The sequence below is a fragment of the Taudactylus pleione genome, unplaced genomic scaffold (assembly GCF_031769625.1).
Source record: "Taudactylus pleione unplaced genomic scaffold, aTauple2 ptg000047l, whole genome shotgun sequence".
Classification (NCBI taxonomy): Eukaryota; Metazoa; Chordata; class Amphibia; order Anura; family Myobatrachidae; genus Taudactylus; species Taudactylus pleione.
This window is the reverse complement of record NW_028284449.1, coordinates 590,001-607,327: the sequence shown is the minus strand read 5'-3', so window position 1 is coordinate 607,327 and position 17,327 is coordinate 590,001. Positions and strand designations below refer to the sequence as shown.

At 52.9% G+C, this 17,327-nt stretch overlaps 1 protein-coding gene across 3 annotated transcripts in view; it reads left to right on the top strand.

Moving 5' to 3' along the window:
- USP47 (ubiquitin specific peptidase 47) overlaps positions 1 to 17,327 on the top strand; it is a 112,509-nt gene that overhangs the window by 19,569 nt on the left and 75,613 nt on the right. For 2 of the 3 annotated variants that reach the window (XM_088460521.1, XM_088460520.1), the window contains exons 2-7: positions 5,425 to 5,484; positions 8,472 to 8,663; positions 9,047 to 9,160; positions 16,011 to 16,164; positions 16,370 to 16,466; positions 17,145 to 17,290. In XM_088460521.1, coding sequence (XP_088316647.1) covers positions 5,425 to 5,484; positions 8,472 to 8,663; positions 9,047 to 9,160; positions 16,011 to 16,164; positions 16,370 to 16,466; positions 17,145 to 17,290 — 763 coding nt within the window. The remainder of the gene's footprint in view (positions 1 to 5,424; positions 5,485 to 8,471; positions 8,664 to 9,046; positions 9,161 to 16,010; positions 16,165 to 16,369; positions 16,467 to 17,144; positions 17,291 to 17,327) is intronic. The other variant, XM_088460522.1, reaches the window with a different exon arrangement.

Here is a 17,327-nt window from a genome sequence, read left to right as displayed (position 1 = left end):
TATCTATAGATGTTATAGGAAGGATGATACAGGAACGTGTACTGTGACTCCTGTATAATGTGATGCTGGAGAATAGGTCTCCTGTCCTCTCTCTATAGATGTTATAGGAAGGATGATACAGGAACGTGTACTGTGACTCCTGTATAATGTGATGCTGGAGAATGGGTCTCCTGTCCTCTCTATAGATGTTATAGGAAGGATGTGACTCCTGTATAATGTGATGCTGGAGAATGGGTCTCCTGTCCTCTCTATAGATGTTATGGGAAGGATGATACAGGAACGTGTACTGTGACTCCTGTATAATGTGATGCTGGAGAATAGGTCTCCTGTCCTCTCTATAGATGTTATAGGAAGGATGATACAGGAACGTGTACTGTGACTCCTGTATAATGTGATGCTGGAGAATGGGTCTCCTGTCCTATCTATAGATGTTATAGGAAGGATGATACAGGAACGTGTACTGTGACTCCTGTATAATGTGATGCTGGAGAATAGGTCTCCTGTCCTCTCTCTATAGATGTTATAGGAAGGATGATACAGGAACGTGTACTGTGACTCCTGTATAATGTGATGCTGGAGAATAGGTCTCCTGTCCTCTCTATAGATGTTATAGGACGGATGATACAGGAACGTGTACTGTGACTCCTGTATAATGTGATGCTGGAGAATAGGTCTCCTGTCCTCTCTATAGATGTTATAGGAAGGATAATACAGGAACGTGTACTGTGACTCCTGTATAATGTGATGCTGGAGAATAGGTCTCCTGTCCTCTCTATAGATGTTATAGGAAGGATGATACAGGAACGTGTACTGTGACTCCTGTATAATGTGATGCTGGAGAATAGGTCTCCTGTCCTCTCTATAGATGTTATAGGAAGGATGATACAGGAACGTGTACTGTGACTCCTGTATAATGTGATGCTGGAGAATAGGTCTCCTGTCCTCTCTCTATAGATGTTATAGGAAGGATGATGCAGGAACGTGTACTGTGACTCCTGTATAATGTGATGCTGGAGAATAGGTCTCCTGTCCTCTCTCTATAGATGTTATAGGAAGGATGATACAGGAACGTGTACTGTGACTCCTGTATAATGTGATGCTGGAGAATAGGTCTCCTGTCCTCTCTCTATAGATGTTATAGGAAGGATGATACAGGAACGTGTACTGTGACTCCTGTATAATGTGATGCTGGAGAATGGGTCTCCTGTCCTCTCTCTATAGATGTTATAGGAAGGATGATACAGGAACGTGTACTGTGACTCCTGTATAATGTGATGCTGGAGAATGGGTCTCCTGTCCTCTCTCTATAGATGTTATAGGAAGGATGATACAGGAACGTGTACTGTGACTCCTGTATAATGTGATGCTGGAGAATGGGTCTCCTGTCCTCTCTATAGATGTTATAGGAAGGATGATACAGGAACGTGTACTGTGACTCCTGTATAATGTGATGCTGGAGAATGGGTCTCCTGTGGTCTCTATAGATGTTATAGGAAGGATGATGCAGGAGCTGTGACCAGATTGGAAGCTTCTTAGATCTGGTGATAATGAGGCACGAGCCATTTATGGATTGTTTTCCCCTGGCAATTGCAGTTTAATTTGTCCTCTGTAGATAGAGGGGTTGCCAGGAATATTTTGAGCAACATTCAATATATAAGGAGGTCATACTATGGATAAATGTCCCAAGAGCTGTTCCCCTTGGCTAAGGACTCCAATACATCTTATACGCCCTCTGAAGACACATGTCCACTGTATAGGTAATTGGAAGGAATCCTTAGGAAGACCTGGCAGACAGCTATTTGTATAGCTCGGCTTTGCGAAGAAGCACCTGAGAGCCCTTCGTCCTGGCTCTCTCTAATCCGTGTCCGTGCTCTTTCCAACCGAGTCAGGACGTTCACCTCCACCCTGGACATAACACTTTCCCAGATGACCTGGACTGTCTGCTAGCGCACTGAGAGCGCAATTCTCATTCCAATGATGTGAAAGTACAAATGTGGTGCTACAGCTGCTGTGATCAGATGGATATGGCTGGTAATCCTAGACCCATATAGAATGAGGAGTTATAAGCCCCCCAGAGCAGCGCTTGCAGCAAACCCGCCATTATCGTGTGTCCAAGACCTGTTCTTCAGTGACAAAGTGCAGTATCTTGGTTATAATCTCCAGGACAGCACCCACCAAGAGATGAGCTGTAAAGGGTACAAGTAGACAGGCCAGTAACTCCTTTTCCAGGCATCCTCCGGGACGATACCCCCTTGCCCCCCTCCACCTCCCTGAATCACTGAGTAGCACACATTTGGAGGAACATGGAGGAGGGAGTAGTGATGCAGGGTTTATTTTTTACCTGTCTCTTGGTTGAACCAAATGTCCTGTTGGCTGCTGTCCTGTAAAGTCTGTTTCCTGTCAGCTGTTCCTGAGTTCCCTCCATTGTTTCTGGTACTTTATGAGCATGTCTCCGCCGTTCCATTATACCCAAATAAACTAGAGCGCAGCAGTGCCGCCTGTTAGTGCAGATTATCAATGTGAATTTATGACTTAGAACTTGTGTCTTTAGGTGAAGACCCTGTACAAAGGAAAATTGGCTGTATTCTGCCCTTGTCTGGGACATTCCCTGTTGGTGTAATGTCTGTGTTTCCCCGAGCTGTAGGTTACCAGCATTGCACAGACTTTCCCGCACATCTGTCTGGCGAAACTTTTTCTGGTTTAATCACTTCTGTTATTCTATAGTACACAGTACGATCATTGTGATTTGTTCATTTTTTTTTATTTCTTTTTACTGTTCTAAGGACAAATATTTTAGTCTTTAGCAAGCTGTGGATTCTAATGGTCTTTTCTGCCCCTCAGTGCTCATGGCTTCTGCCCCTCACCACTCAGTGCTCATGGCTTCTGCCTCTCACCGCTCAGTGCTCATGGCTTCTGCCTCTCACCGCTCAGTGCTCATGGCTTCTGCCTCTCACCGCTCAGTGCTCATGGCTTCTGCCTCTCACCGCTCAGTGCTCATGGCTTCTGCCTCTCACCGCTCAGTGCTCATGGCTTCTGCCTCTCACCGCTCAGTGCTCATGGCTTCTGCCTCTCACCGCTCAGTGCTCATGGCTTCTGCCTCTCACCGCTCAGGGCTCATGGCTTCTGCCTCTCACCGCTCAGGGCTCATGGCTTCCGCCCCTCAGGGCTCATGGCTTCCGCCCCTCAGGGCTCATGGCTTCCGCCCCTCAGGGCTCATGGCTTCCGCCCCTCAGGGCTCATGGCTTCCGCCCCTCAGGGCTCATGGCTTCCGCCCCTCAGGGCTCATGGCTTCCGCCCCTCAGGGCTCATGGCTTCCGCCCCTCAGGGCTCATGGCTTCCGCCCCTCAGGGCTCATGGCTTCCGCCCCTCAGGGCTCATGGCTTCCGCCCCTCAGGGCTCATGGCTTCCGCCCCTCAGGGCTCATGGCTTTAAAGGTAAAATTGATACACCAGACAATAGATCTCTGGTTAAGTCCATTACGCCCTCATCCACTCCTCTCCCCTCCCAAACTTCATTCTCCCCTCTTCCCTCCACCCAGTTCCTTCCCATCTCTCTCACTCACACTCCCCTTACGATTGGCAGCACTTGGATCACTTTTCCATCCTGTCCTTCTCAACTGGTGCTTTCCTACAAATTTGCTCTCTGTTCTCAAGGAACCATTTGTTGACCTCTCCAGTTAATGTCCTATCTCTCCCCTCACCTGACCCCACCTTTTCTCCCCCTCCCTTCCTGTCCTTCTGCCTTTTAGTCTTCCGTCCTATTTATTCACCCAAGACTGCACTCACCAGTGATTGATTTATGCCAATTTAAAGGGTCATGCTCTTGCTCATATTCCCTGACCCTTTGATCACCCTCTTCTTACCCTTCCTTTTGTTGACCCTTGCTCCTTTCTACTGTCCGGTCTAATTTCCTGATCCATCCATCATTGTATCTACGTCCTCTGACTCTTGCTGCCACCCACACCCTTTGTCTTTTGTTGTCCCTCAGTGGTCTGTTCTCCTTCCTCTGCTCTACACCTCCTGTCTCAGTCTTCTGCACCTTCAGCCACCACTACCACCACTGGGACGACAATAACTATTACCTCTGTTACCCTGACCTCTCTCATTCACTTCTCTCCCCTGTCTCCAACTTCCTTTCTGCCATCTCTACCTGGATGTTCCATTGCTACCTTGGAGTCCGTATTTCTGATGATCTTTCCACCTGCTGGTGTCCTTACCCCTCCCATGGTCTCTTTGATGGCCGACCCCCTCACTCTCTCTCTTCTCTTTGCCGTGCCTGCTGCCTCCATAGCCTCTGCCCTCACACCAAACATCCAGCCCCTAACTTTAACCTTCTCCCTTGTAACATTGCTGGAACCTGCACTCAGGATGTTTCCAGTACCCTTGTCCATTATCTTATCTCTGGGCTTGACTCCTGTACCTCATCCTATCTGGCATACCCCTTATGAGATCAGCGCCAGCTGGTTCTCACCACCCTGCCCTCTGACCCATGCCTTTCCTTCCCAACTCCAAGGCTACTCACCAGTTATGGAATGCGCTTTCTCATCTGGCCAAGCCCACCTCTTCACTGTATCCTGCTCCATCTGCTCTGCCTGCCTCTTGTCCCTGTAGCTCCTCCCTCTAGGCTGTAAGCTCTCACGAGCAGGACCCTCTTGCTCCTTTCCTATGGGAAGACCCGTTTCTTCTTAGGTTCTTTGCTGTGATTGGATGTTATTTTATATGGTTTTCTTGACTGCGAGTCTCTGTTCTCACTTGTAATTATTAATGAAATGTATATGACATGACCTGCATTGTGTTCTTATACATAAAATGGCTGTGGGGGTGGATACTCTGTTGGTCTATGGTGGATGCTTAAATGACAACTAATCCTCAAGGCTTGAATTTGCAGATGTGAAGGAGAAGTAAATACACTCATTGTGACTCTGACCTCTCTCCGTAGCTGTAGGGTCCGTTCCATACAGCGGGAGCTCCTCCCATACCTCTAAGACCATGTGCTGATTGGATCTTTTACGGGACAAAAAACTGAGAGGCTTACATCACTGGCCCCACCTCTATATACATCAACCAATCCGCACTGGGTATTTCCATATACATGGCCTTTCATATATATGCATGTCATCATATAGTGACTTCAGAGAGATCCTGTTAGGATATAGAGCCCTATAAAACAATTGAATCTCCCCCTTTGAGCAGAGCTTGCTGTAATTTGGCGTGGGATCTGAGCTCTAATTCCTTGGTAATGTCACAGCGGTGACTTGTCGCCTCGTTTACGCATTGACCCTTCCTAGTGTTTTATGCCAATACGTGTTTATTTCTTCATCCCCAGATTATCTGGATCTCCTCAGTAGATTACTATGTGAGATCATAAAATGTCATTAGGGGTTTATTTTCCATTGGAATTGAGTGGGGAATGTCTCTGTCATAGGGTGCGTTTTGGAGTTGCAGACAGAGTATCTTTAATGAGATGAAGAAAAAATTTGTGCAGGTATTCTGATGGTATCCGTGTGTGTGTTTGTGTCATGTTTATGCCCGTAGTGTCATTGTGTGCTGGCATGCAGGGCATTCAGAACAGATGAGCGAAGTCATGGCGGAATCTCCTGCAAACAAAATTCACTGGGCGGTATTCATTGTTTTAGCGTGCCCGATGTCCCATCTAAAGTGACAGGAGATCGCAGGGCACTATTCAATTGATGCCTGTTATCGCGCTGATTGCGCCCGTAGAGGTCTGGTTTAGCCGCGTAAAATTGCTACCGCCGAAGTGCTGGGCGCCATAGCGAAAAGGTGCAACTTGGTCGCCCAAACAGGTCACTTATCGCCCATTTCAGCTTGCAGCCCCTCGGGGGGTGGTAGCTGAAATGGTGTGCCGGCAGCTTATTGCGCACGTCAGGAGCAATAATTGAATAGCTCCTGTTGGGCGCATAGGGGGGCGAAGCAATTGAATTCTGCCCACTGTGTTCTGTTTCAGGTGAGAGCCTCTAATGCAGCAGAAACTGGGCCCCATCTGCTACTGCAGCGCACTAAAACGATCACGCCAGAGATCCTCATTCGCTATTTGCTCCTGCCCCTGATCAAAAGATGCGTCTCTTGCCAAGTGTGCGTATGTTTGCGCCTCTCACCGCACTATGCCCTACCTTACATCACCCCCTCCCATCAATCCGGGCGTAATCAGAATCTTGCATACGGATGTTTACAGCAACGCAACTGGTGTAGTAGTCACTCGGTGTCAGGCCCACAGCGTGTAATAGTCTATAAATACAGTTGGGGCGACAGCTGTGTCAGGTTATTGTGCTTTGCGGCATGCTTGGAGTATGACGACACGAAGGAAAGGAATGAAAGTGGACTTGTTACTCCCCACGGCACAGTTTGGTAGATTTTGCTCATCTGTAGATGGCGCATGATGTTACTGCACGTATTTGGTTCTAACGAGGTTGTGTTTTCTGAGACCTAACTACATAACTCCCTGCTTGGGATCTGTTGTGTTTAATACTACACTAATGCTGTTTATGTGTAACATGCTTATTGCACGTGTTGTATGTTACAGGCCAGCTCCTGGCTTCCTGACTGCACTGTAGGTTGCGGTTATAGAAGGCGGATAAGCAGCTGAAATAAACTCTTGAGTCCATCATTTGTCAGGAACGTTTACAGGTTGAGAGGGAGCATGATCTGGTCTCCAATAGGGAACATGATCTCATCTCCCACATATCATAGAGGTATATACTTAGAGCCCAATTCAAAAAGCCGTGATAACCCGTTATCGCGTGTTAAATAGCAAAACCGGTGTTAAATATTTCACCCAATTCCATTAGCCGGCCAGCCACCGTGCGTTAATCCTGTATTGTTGTTAACACCCCTTGAGCAGGTGCTAAGTTTTGCAAAACCCCTATTTTAAGTTAAAAATGTCGGGACTTGGTTCGGAACCACTGAAACGCCCTTCTTAATGAAGAATAATTAGTCCAAAATAATTGAATTAGCTTCATTTGGCCAATAATGACATCAGTTTTAGGGTGAAAAATTGCAAAGTACAGAACAATGGGTTTAAAGCTATGGTACAGGTAGATGGGGACAGGGGCGTGGGGCTGCTGTATGAATTGGGGACAGGGGCGTGGGGCTGCTGTATGAATTGGGGACAGGGGCGTGGGGCTGCTGTATGAATTGGGGACAGGGGCGTGGGGCTGCTGTATGAATTGGGGACAGGGGCGTGGGGCTGCTGTATGAATTGGGGACAGGGGCGTGGGGCTGCTGTATGAATTGGGGACAGGGGCGTGGGGCTGCTGTATGAATTGGGGACAGGGGCGTGGGGCTGCTGTATGAATTGGGGACAGGGGCGTGGGGCTGCTGTATGAATTGGGGGCAGGGGCGTGGGGCTGCTGTATGAATTGGGGGCAGGGGCGTGGGGCTGCTGTATGGATGGGGGCAGGGGCGTGGGGCTGCTGTATGGATGGGGGCCAGGGGCGTGGGGCTGCTGTATGGATGGGGGCCAGGGGCGTGGGGCTGCTGTATGGATGGGGGCCAGGGGCGTGGGGCTGCTGTATGGTTGGGGGCCAGGGGCGTGGGGCTGCTGTATGGTTGGGGGCCAGGGGCGTGGGGCTGCTGTATGGATGGGGGCCAGGGGCGTGGGGCGGCTGTATGGATGGGGGCCAGGGGCGTGGGGCGGCTGTATGGATGGGGGCCAGGGGCGTGGGGCGGCTGTATGGATGGGGGCCAGGGGCGTGGGGCGGCTGTATGGATGGGGGCCAGGGGCGTGGGGCGGCTGTATGGATGGGGGCCAGGGGCGTGGGGCGGCTGTATGGATGGGGGCCAGGGGCGTGGGGCGGCTGTATGGATGGGGGCCAGGGGCGTGGGGCGGCTGTATGGATGGGGGCCAGGGGCGTGGGGCGGCTGTATGGATGGGGGCCAGGGGCGTGGGGCGGCTGTATGGATGGGGGCCAGGGGCGTGGGGCGGCTGTATGGATGGGGGCCAGGGGCGTGGGGCGGCTGTATGGATGGGGGCCAGGGGCGTGGGGCGGCTGTATGGATGGGGGACAGGGGCGTGGGGCGGCTGTATGGATGGGGGACAGGGGCGTGGGGCGGCTGTATGGATGGGGGACAGGGACGTGGGGCTGCTGTATGGATGGGGGACGGGTGTGTTTAAATATTTTCTAAAGTTCCTTTAACACAAATACACCCATTTTTATCTATCCTTTGTTTTTCTAGAGCATGTTTTTTGCACAATAATTATTGCTTATAAGCATTTTTCAGTGATAGTTTATAAATGATAGTAATTTGATACAATTTAAGAACCCCAACCCCTTGATTTCTATATTGTTAGCCAATATTATTTTACCTTTCTTGGGATACAGGCTGATTTTGTCGCTGTGAGTGTATGCTGGTATCGGCCTGCCTGCAGTGTGTAAGGTCATTGCTTGGCGCTGGATTACGCATTTCTCTCTCATAGCCATGAAACGCGATTAATGTGACTGTTGCCTTTTCCAGATAGAAAATGCTGCTGAAGAGCTGAGAGTGCTGTGCATAGTGCAAGACATCACCAGCTGCAAAACCATCAATGAGCAGATCCCCCTGAACCTCCCGGCCTCCACCTCTGTGCGACAGCTGTTTGAGGATGTGGCCAGGAAAGTGGGCTACGTGAGCGGGACGTTCGGCCTGAAGTGGGGGAATGGAGAGATGGTGAGCTGCTAGACCGTCTTACATGTAACGCCATGCGTGGCCCTTGTCGCTGTATGTTTCTGGGTTTTAGTGAAAGAAATGATCAAACAGAAATCCTGTAATTACATCCAAAGAAGTCCAATGTTGCAGCGTGATGAGCACCAGACCTCAGGCTAATTATTCATAAGGCTCCTATCCGTGTGAGGCAGCAACCTGCTCCTTTGTCCGCACGGGTGTCACCGAGTATTTCCTGCTGTCTCTGACACTCGGGGCTCCCCTTTAGTGTTCCTATAGGAGATATATTAGTATATGCAGAAGCAGTCTGTGGTCGCTTGTGTAGCACACTGTGTGATCCATCTCTGCTTTCCAGCACCAGTTCTAAATCTTCACCGTGTTATTTGCAGACAGAGCTGGACCCCATTCTGGACCGGTCACTGGTGGATGCCGGCTTCGAAGCGGGAAAGAGAAATTTCCTTCATTTAACTGATAAGAATGGGGAGCAGCCTCAGCTGACATCGGTAAGTGGCCATAGCACTACTGAGAAGGGTGGAGACTGGGCGGCCATAGCACTACTGAGAAGGGTGGAGACTGGGCGGCCTTAGCACTACTGAGAAGGGTGGAGACTGGGCGGCCATAGCACTAATGAGAAGGGTGGAGACTGGGCGGCCGTAGCACTACTGAGAAGGGTGGGGACTGGGCGGCCTTAGCACTACTGAGAAGGGTGGGCACTGGAAACTGGGCGGCCATAGCACTACTGAGAAGGGTGGGGACTGGAGACTGGGCGGCCATAGCACTACTGAGAAGGGTGGAGACTGGGCGGCCATAGCACTACTGAGAAGGGTGGAGACTGGGCGTCCATAGCACTAATGAGAAGGGTGGGGACTGGGCGGCCTTAGCACTACTGAGAAGGGTGGGGACTGGAGACTGGGCCGCCATAGCACTACTGAGAAGGGTGGAGACTGGGCGGCCATAGCACTACTGAGAAGGGTGGGGACTGGGCGGCCTTAGCACTACTGAGAAGGGTGGAGACTGGGCGTCCATAGCACTACTGAGAAGGGTGGGGACTGGGCAGCCATAGCACTACTGAGAAGGGTGGAGACTGGGTGGCCATAGCACTACTGAGAAGGGTGGGGACTGGAGACTGGGTGGCCATAGCACTAATGAGAAGGGTTGGGGACTGGAGACTGGGCGGCCGTAGCACTAATGAGAAGGGTGGGACTGGGCGGCATAGCACTAATGAGAAGGGTGGGGACTTGGCGGCCATAGCACTACTGAGAAGGGTGGAGACTGGGCGTCCATAGCACTAATGAGAAGGGTGGGGACTGGGCGGCCTTAGCACTACTGAGAAGGGTGGGGACTGGAGACTGGGCAGCCATAGCACTACTGAGAAGGGTGGAGACTGGGCGTCCATAGCACTACTGAGAAGGGTGGGGACTGGGCAGCCATAGCACTACTGAGAAGGGTGGAGACTGGGTGGCCATAGCACTACTGAGAAGGGTGGGGACTGGAGACTAGGCGGCCATAGCACTAATGAGAAGGGTGGGGACTGGAGACTGGGCGGTCATAGCACTAATGAGAAGGGTGGGGACTGGAGACTGGGCGGCATTAGCACTACTGAGAAGGGTGGGGACTGGGCGGCCGTAGCACTAATGAGAAGGGTGGGGACTGGGCGGCCATAGCACTAATGAGAAGGGTGGGGACTGGGCGGCCATAGCACTAATGAGAAGGGTGGGGACTTGGCGGCCTTAGCACTACTGAGAAGGGTGGGTACTGGGCGGCCATAGCACTAATGAGAAGGGTGGAGACTGGGCGGCATTAGCACTACTGAGAAGGGTGGGTACTGGGCGGCATTAGCACTACTGAGAAGGGTGGGGACTGGGCAGCCATAGCACTACTGAGAAGGGTGGGGACTGGGCGGCCATAGCACTACTGAGAAGGGTGGGGACTGGGCGGCCTTAGCACTACTGAGAAGGGTGGAGACTGGGCGTCCATAGCACTACTGAGAAGGGTGGAGACTGGGTGGCCATAGCACTACTGAGAAGGGTGGGGACTGGAGACTGGGTGGCCATAGCACTAATGAGAAGGGTTGGGGACTGGAGACTGGGCGGCCGTAGCACTAATGAGAAGGGTGGGGACTGGGCGGCCATAGCACAAATGAGAAGGGTGGGGACTTGGCGGCCTTAGCACTACTGAGAAGGGTGGGGACTGGAGACTGGGCGGCCATAGCACTAATGAGAAGGGTGGGGACTGGAGACTGGGCGGCCATAGCACTAATGAGAAGGGTGGGGACTGGAGACTGGGCGGCATTAGCACTACTGAGAAGGGTGGGGACTGGGCGGCATTAGCACTACTGAGAAGGGTGGGGACTGGGCGGCCGTAGCACTAATGAGAAGGTTGTGGACCGGAGATTGGGCAGCCGTAGCGCTACTGAGAAGGGTGGGGACTGGAGATTGGGCAGCCGTAGCACTACTGAGAAGGGTGGGGACTGGAGACTGGACGGCGTAGCACTACTGAGAAGGGTGGGGACTGGGCGGCCGTAGCACTAATGAGAAGGGTGGAGACTGGGAGGCCGTAGCACTAATGAGAAAGGTGGGGACTGGGCGGCCTTAGCACTACTGAGAAGGGTGGGGACTGGGGGGCATTAGCACTACTGAGAAGGGTGGGGACTGGAGACTGGGCGGCCATAGCACTAATGAGAAGGGTGGGGACTGGGCGGCCATAGCACTAATGAGAAGGGTGGAGAATGGGCGGCCATAGCACTAATGAGAAGGGTGGAGACTGGGCGGCCATAGCACTAATGAGAAGGGTGGGGACTGGGCGGCCATAGCACTAATGAGAAGGGTGGGGACTGGGCGGCCGTAGCACTAATGAGAAGGGTGGTGACTGGGCGGCCATAGCACTAATGAGAAGGGTGGTGACTGGGCGGCCATAGCACTAATGAGAAGGGTGGAGACTTGGAGGCTGTAGCACTAATGAGAAGGGTGGGGACTGGGCGGCCGTAGCACTAATGAGAAGGGTGGGGACTGGGCGGCCGTAGCACTAATGAGAAGGGTGGGGACTGGGCGGCCGTAGCACTAATGAGAAGGGTGGGGACTGGGCGGCCGTAGCACTACTGAGAAGGGTGGGGACTGGGCGGCCGTAGCACTACTGAGAAGGGTGGGGACTGGGCGGCCGTAGCACTACTGAGAAGGGTGGGGACTGGGCGGCCGTAGCACTACTGAGAAGGGTGGGGACTGGGCGGCCGTAGCACTACTGAGAAGGGTGGGGACTGGGCGGCCGTAGCACTACTGAGAAGGGTGGGGACTGGGCGGCCGTAGCACTACTGAGAAGGGTGGGGACTGGGCGGCCGTAGCACTAATGAGAAGGGTGGGGACTTCGAGGCCTTAGCACTAATGAGAAGGGTGGGGACTGCAGACTTGGCGGCCTTAGCACTACTGAGAAGGGTGGGTACTGGGCGGCCTTAGCACTACTGAGAAGGGTGGGGACTGGAGACTGGGCGGCCATAGCACTAATGAGAAGGGTGGGGACTGGGCAGCCGTAGCACTAATGAGAAGGGTGGGGACTGGGCGGCCATAGCACTAATGAGAAGGGCGGAGACTTGGAGGCCGTATCACTAATGAGAAGGGTGGAGACTGGGCGGCCGTAGCACTACTGAGAAGGGTGGGGACTGGAGACTGGGCGGCCTTAATACTACTGAGAAGGGTGGGTACTGGGCGGCCGTATCACTAATGAGTAGGGTGGGGACTGGAGACTGGGTTGCCGTAGCACTACTGAGAAGGGTGGAGACTGGGTGGCCGTAGCACTACTGAGAAGGGTGGGGACTGGAGACTTGGACGCCGTAGCACTAATGAGAAGGGTGGGGACTAGGCGGCCGTAGCACTACTGAGATGGGTGGGGACTGGAGACTGGGTGGCCTTAGCACTACTGAGAAGGGTGGGTACTGGGCGGCCTTAGCACTAATGAGAAGGGTGGAGACTGGGTGGCCGTAGCACTAATGAGAAGGGTGGAGACTTGGAGGCCGTAGCACTAATGAGAAGGGTGGGGACTGGGTGGACGTAGCACTACTGAGAATGGTGGGGACTGGGCGGCCGTAGCACTACTGAGAAGGGTGGAGACTGGGCGGCCGTAGCACTAATGAGAAGGGTGGGGACTGCAGACTGGGCGGCCGTAGCACTAATGAGAAGGGCGGAGGCTGGGCGGCCGTAGCACTACTGAGAAGGGTGGAGACTGGGTGGCCATAGCACTAATGAGAAGGGTGGAGACTGGGCGGCCGTAGCACTAATGAGAAGGGTGGGGACTGCAGACTGGGCGGCCGTAGCACTAATGAGAAGGGCGGAGGCTGGGCGGCCGTAGCACTAATGAGAAGGGTGGAGACTGGGTGGCCGTAGCACTAATGAGAAGGGTGGAGACTTGGAGGCCGTAGCACTAATGAGAAGGGTGGGGACTGGGTGGACGTAGCACTACTGAGAATGGTGGGGACTGGGCGGCCGTAGCACTAATGAGAAGGGTGGGGACTGGGCAGCCGTAGCACTAATGAGAAGGGTTGGGACTGGGCGGCCGTTGCACTACTGAGAAGGGTGGGGACTGGGCGGCCGTAGCACTAATGAGAAGGGTGGAGACTGGGCGGCCGTAGCACTAATGAGAAGGGTGGGGACTGCAGACTGGGCGGCCGTAGCACTAATGAGAAGGGCGGAGGCTGGGCGGCCGTAGCACTACTGAGAAGGGTGGGGACTGGGCGGCCGTAGCACTAATGAGAAGGGTGGAGACTGGGCGGCCGTAGCACTAATGAGAAGGGTGGGGACTGCAGACTGGGCGGCCGTAGCACTAATGAGAAGGGCGGAGGCTGGGCGGCCGTAGCACTACTGAGAAGGGTGGAGACTGGGTGGCCGTAGCACTAATGAGAAGGGTGGGGACTGGGCGGCCGTAGCACTACTGAGAAGGGTGGAGACTGGGTGGCCGTAGCACTAATGAGAAGGGTGGAGACTGGGTGGCCGTAGCACTAATGAGAAGGGTGGAGACTTGGAGGCCGTAGCACTAATGAGAAGGGTGGGGACTGGGTGGCCGTAGCACTACTGAGAATGGTGGGGACTGGGCGGCCGTAGCACTAATGAGAAGGGTGGGGACTGGGCAGCCGTAGCACTACTGAGAAGGGTTGGGACTGGGCGGCCGTAGCACTAATGAGAAGGGTGGGGACTGCAGACTGGGCGGCCGTAGCACTAATGAGAAGGGCGGAGGCTGGGCGGCCGTAGCACTACTGAGAAGGGTGGGGACTGGAGGCTGGGCGGCCATAGCACTACTGAGAAGGGTGGAGACTGGGCGGCCGTAGCACTAATGAGAAGGGCGGAGACTGAGCGGCCGTAGCACTATTGAGAAGGGTGGGGACTGGAGACTGGGCGGCCGTAGCACTACTGAGAAGGGTGGGGACTGGAGACTGGGTGTCCGTAATACTACTGAGAAGGGTGGGGACTGGGCGGCCGTAGCACTACTGAGAAGGGTGGGAACTGGGCGGCCGTAGCACTAATGAGAAGGGCGGAGACTGAGCGGCCGTAGCACTATTGAGAAGGGTGGGGACTGGAGACTGGGCGGCCGTAGCACTAGTGATAAGGGTGGGGACTGGAGACTGGGCGGCCGTAGCACTAATGAGAAGGGTGGAGACTTGGAGGCCGTAGCACTAGTGATAAGGGTGGGGACTGGAGACTGGGCGGCCGTAGCACTAATGAGAAGGGTGGAGACTTGGAGGCCGTAGCACTAGTGATAAGGGTGGGGACTGGAGACTGGGCGGCCGTAATACTACTGAGAAGGGTGGGGACTGGGCGGCCGTAGCACTAATGAGAAGGGTGGAGACTTGGAGGCCGTAGCATTAGTGATAAGGGTGGGGACTGGAGACTGGGCGGCCGTAGCACTAATGAGAAGGGTGGAGACTTGGAGGCCGTAGCACTAGTGATAAGGGTGGGGACTGGAGACTGGGCGGCCGTAATACTACTGAGAAGGGTGGGGACTGGGCGGCCGTAGCACTACTGAGAAGGGTGGGGACTGGGCGGCCGTAGCACTACTGAGAAGGGTGGGGACTGGGCGGCCGTAGCACTACTGAGAAGGGTGGGGACTTGAGACTTGGAGGCCGTAGCACTAATGAGAAGGGTGGGGACTGGGCGGCCTTAGCACTACTGAGAAGGGTGGGGACTTGAGACTTGGAGGCCTTAGCACTAATGAGAAGGGTGGGGACTGGGAGGCCTTAGCACTAATGAGAAGGGTGGGGACTGGGAGGCCTTAGCACTAATGAGAAGGGTGGGGACTGGAGACTGGGCACATGGTTGGCAGTGTCATGCTGCATGTTGCTGAATAGGGGGATTAGCAGGGGGCTGCACAGCAAACACTCCTTATCTTGGGTACCTCATTACATGGCGCTGGTTATCGGTAATGTACAAGACAATTAAATCTGCCATGTGTCCTCTTTCTGCGTCTGTCCAGTGCGCTGCTTCTAGTATTGGGCAGGGGGAGGGGCTGGGTGTCATGGCTGGTCACGTTTAGGCTACTGGCACAGAAAGTGGTGCCTCTGCCTATGGTGGAGCCCTGCGGTGATTGGTGTCTGTGTCTCAGCAGCAAATCCAATAAGAGATATTTGTAGCTGTGGATAGGCAGACAATACAGATATTACCTCAGTTTCCCCAGGTAGCAGTCACCTGTGTGGATAGGCAGACAATACAGATATCACCTCAGTTTCCCCAGGTATCAGTCACCTGTGTGGATAGGCAGACAATACAGATATCGCCTCAGTTTCCCCAGGTAGCAGTCACCTGTGTGATACACAATATCCTATCAGCACAGATCCTGTCCGGTCTCAGAACGCTGATAACCAGGTTTTCAGGTGACATTTGTCAGCTGGTTACAGAACAAGTAGCCTCCGCTAACCACATAAATAGTGTCACAAGCAATGATTAAACGTGTTATTGCATTAATATTATGTCATGTGTAAGGGGTGATGGGATCTGACAAATGCTATCACTTATTAAGGGATCTCTCCTATATTACTAATAATCCTGCTTGGAGACAGGACCCTTAAGTGTTAGCCCCCTGCCTCTGCTGTCTGTACTCGGTTAGGGTAGCCCGACATTAGATGTTCCTGCACACCCCATAGGAATAGTCTGTGATATGGGCGCTGGAGAAACGCTCAGAATTGCCGCCATTTCCGCTTACTGAAAATCCTTCATAAGGTCAGCAAACGTGACGTCAGTGGCTGTACTGTACACTATGGTAATAAGTATTTGCCAGGTTAGTGGGGGCTTGGGTAGAAGTTATTCTTATTTGGCATGAACTGTACAGTGCCGTCATTATATCACTGACCGCACTGTCACCATGTTGTGATCGCAGGACGATTCGGGGACGGCAGACAGCAGCGGTGTTGATGGCAGCACGCAGGAGAAGCTGATAGGACCTCTTCCAAGAGACGCTTCTGCAGGCTGCACTAGTGACTACGTCAGCCAGAACTACTCCTATTCCACGCTGCTCACCAAATCCGACACAGGTACTTATACATTGTGTGACTGATTGTACACGGTACAGACGCACCACCCCTCCCCTCTCTGCCATGTCCGTGAGATCCATGTGTGTGTGTGTGATATCTGCTACAATGCCAACCCTATGTACATGTATTAAGGAGGGTGAATGGCTGGGTCTAGGATCAGCAATGTACTCTCCCAGTGTTCTGTGACCAATCCTTCTCATTCCAGGTTATGTGGGCTTAGTAAACCAGGCCATGACATGCTACCTGAATAGCCTCCTGCAAACCCTGTTCATGACGCCAGAATTCCGCAATGCGCTGTACAAGTAAGTGCTGTGTTACGGACATCCATATATACATTTCTAGGTGTCTTGTATGATCCTTTCAGTATTTAAATAACTGGCGTAAAGTTCTACACTACAGCAATGCTGACTACCCAGCTACGGCACTATCTATAATGCATTGTACATTCCCAGGACCCTTATGTGTGATAAACGGACCTGAATCCATGACACCTCCATGGCTGGATGGGCTCATCAAAGTTTATATAAGGCAACATATTGCCACCATCCTGTATGTAATAATGCATTTGACCATATGTTATAATGAAGAGCACGGGTCTCGCTGTCACTCATAGCTCTGTTATCATGAATGTAACTGCAGCATGGAAGGGGGGCGGGGGGAGATGGGGGGCGGTCGCGGTGGGGGTAAGAGGCTAAATATGGCTGCCAGCTTAGTTTATTTTCATCTAGGGTAAAAGGCAGAATGGTGTAAGAACTGGTTCTTTACCAGGATTTGGGTTTCCTGCCTGTCACCGCTGCAGACGAGCATCGCCGGTGACTTTATGATGAATTGCATGAATGTCATTTTGCAGCTGTACATAATGACTCTCGGATCTGACCCTTTATTCTCTGCTATGCATTTCTCTTCTGCGTCAGTACAAACAGATAAGAAAGACAAAATGGTTTGGTGCCTTCAGTGTGTGGTTATTATTGTGCTCACAGGTGGGCGTTTGAGGACAAAGAGGAGGACCCCATCACCAGTATCCCGTACCAGCTGCAGAGATTATTTATCTTATTACAGACCAGTAAGAAGAGGGCCATCGAGACGACAGACGTGACCAGGAGCTTTGGCTGGGACAGCAGTGAAGGTGACAGGCAGGCTTTATCTTCCTCCTGTGATATCCC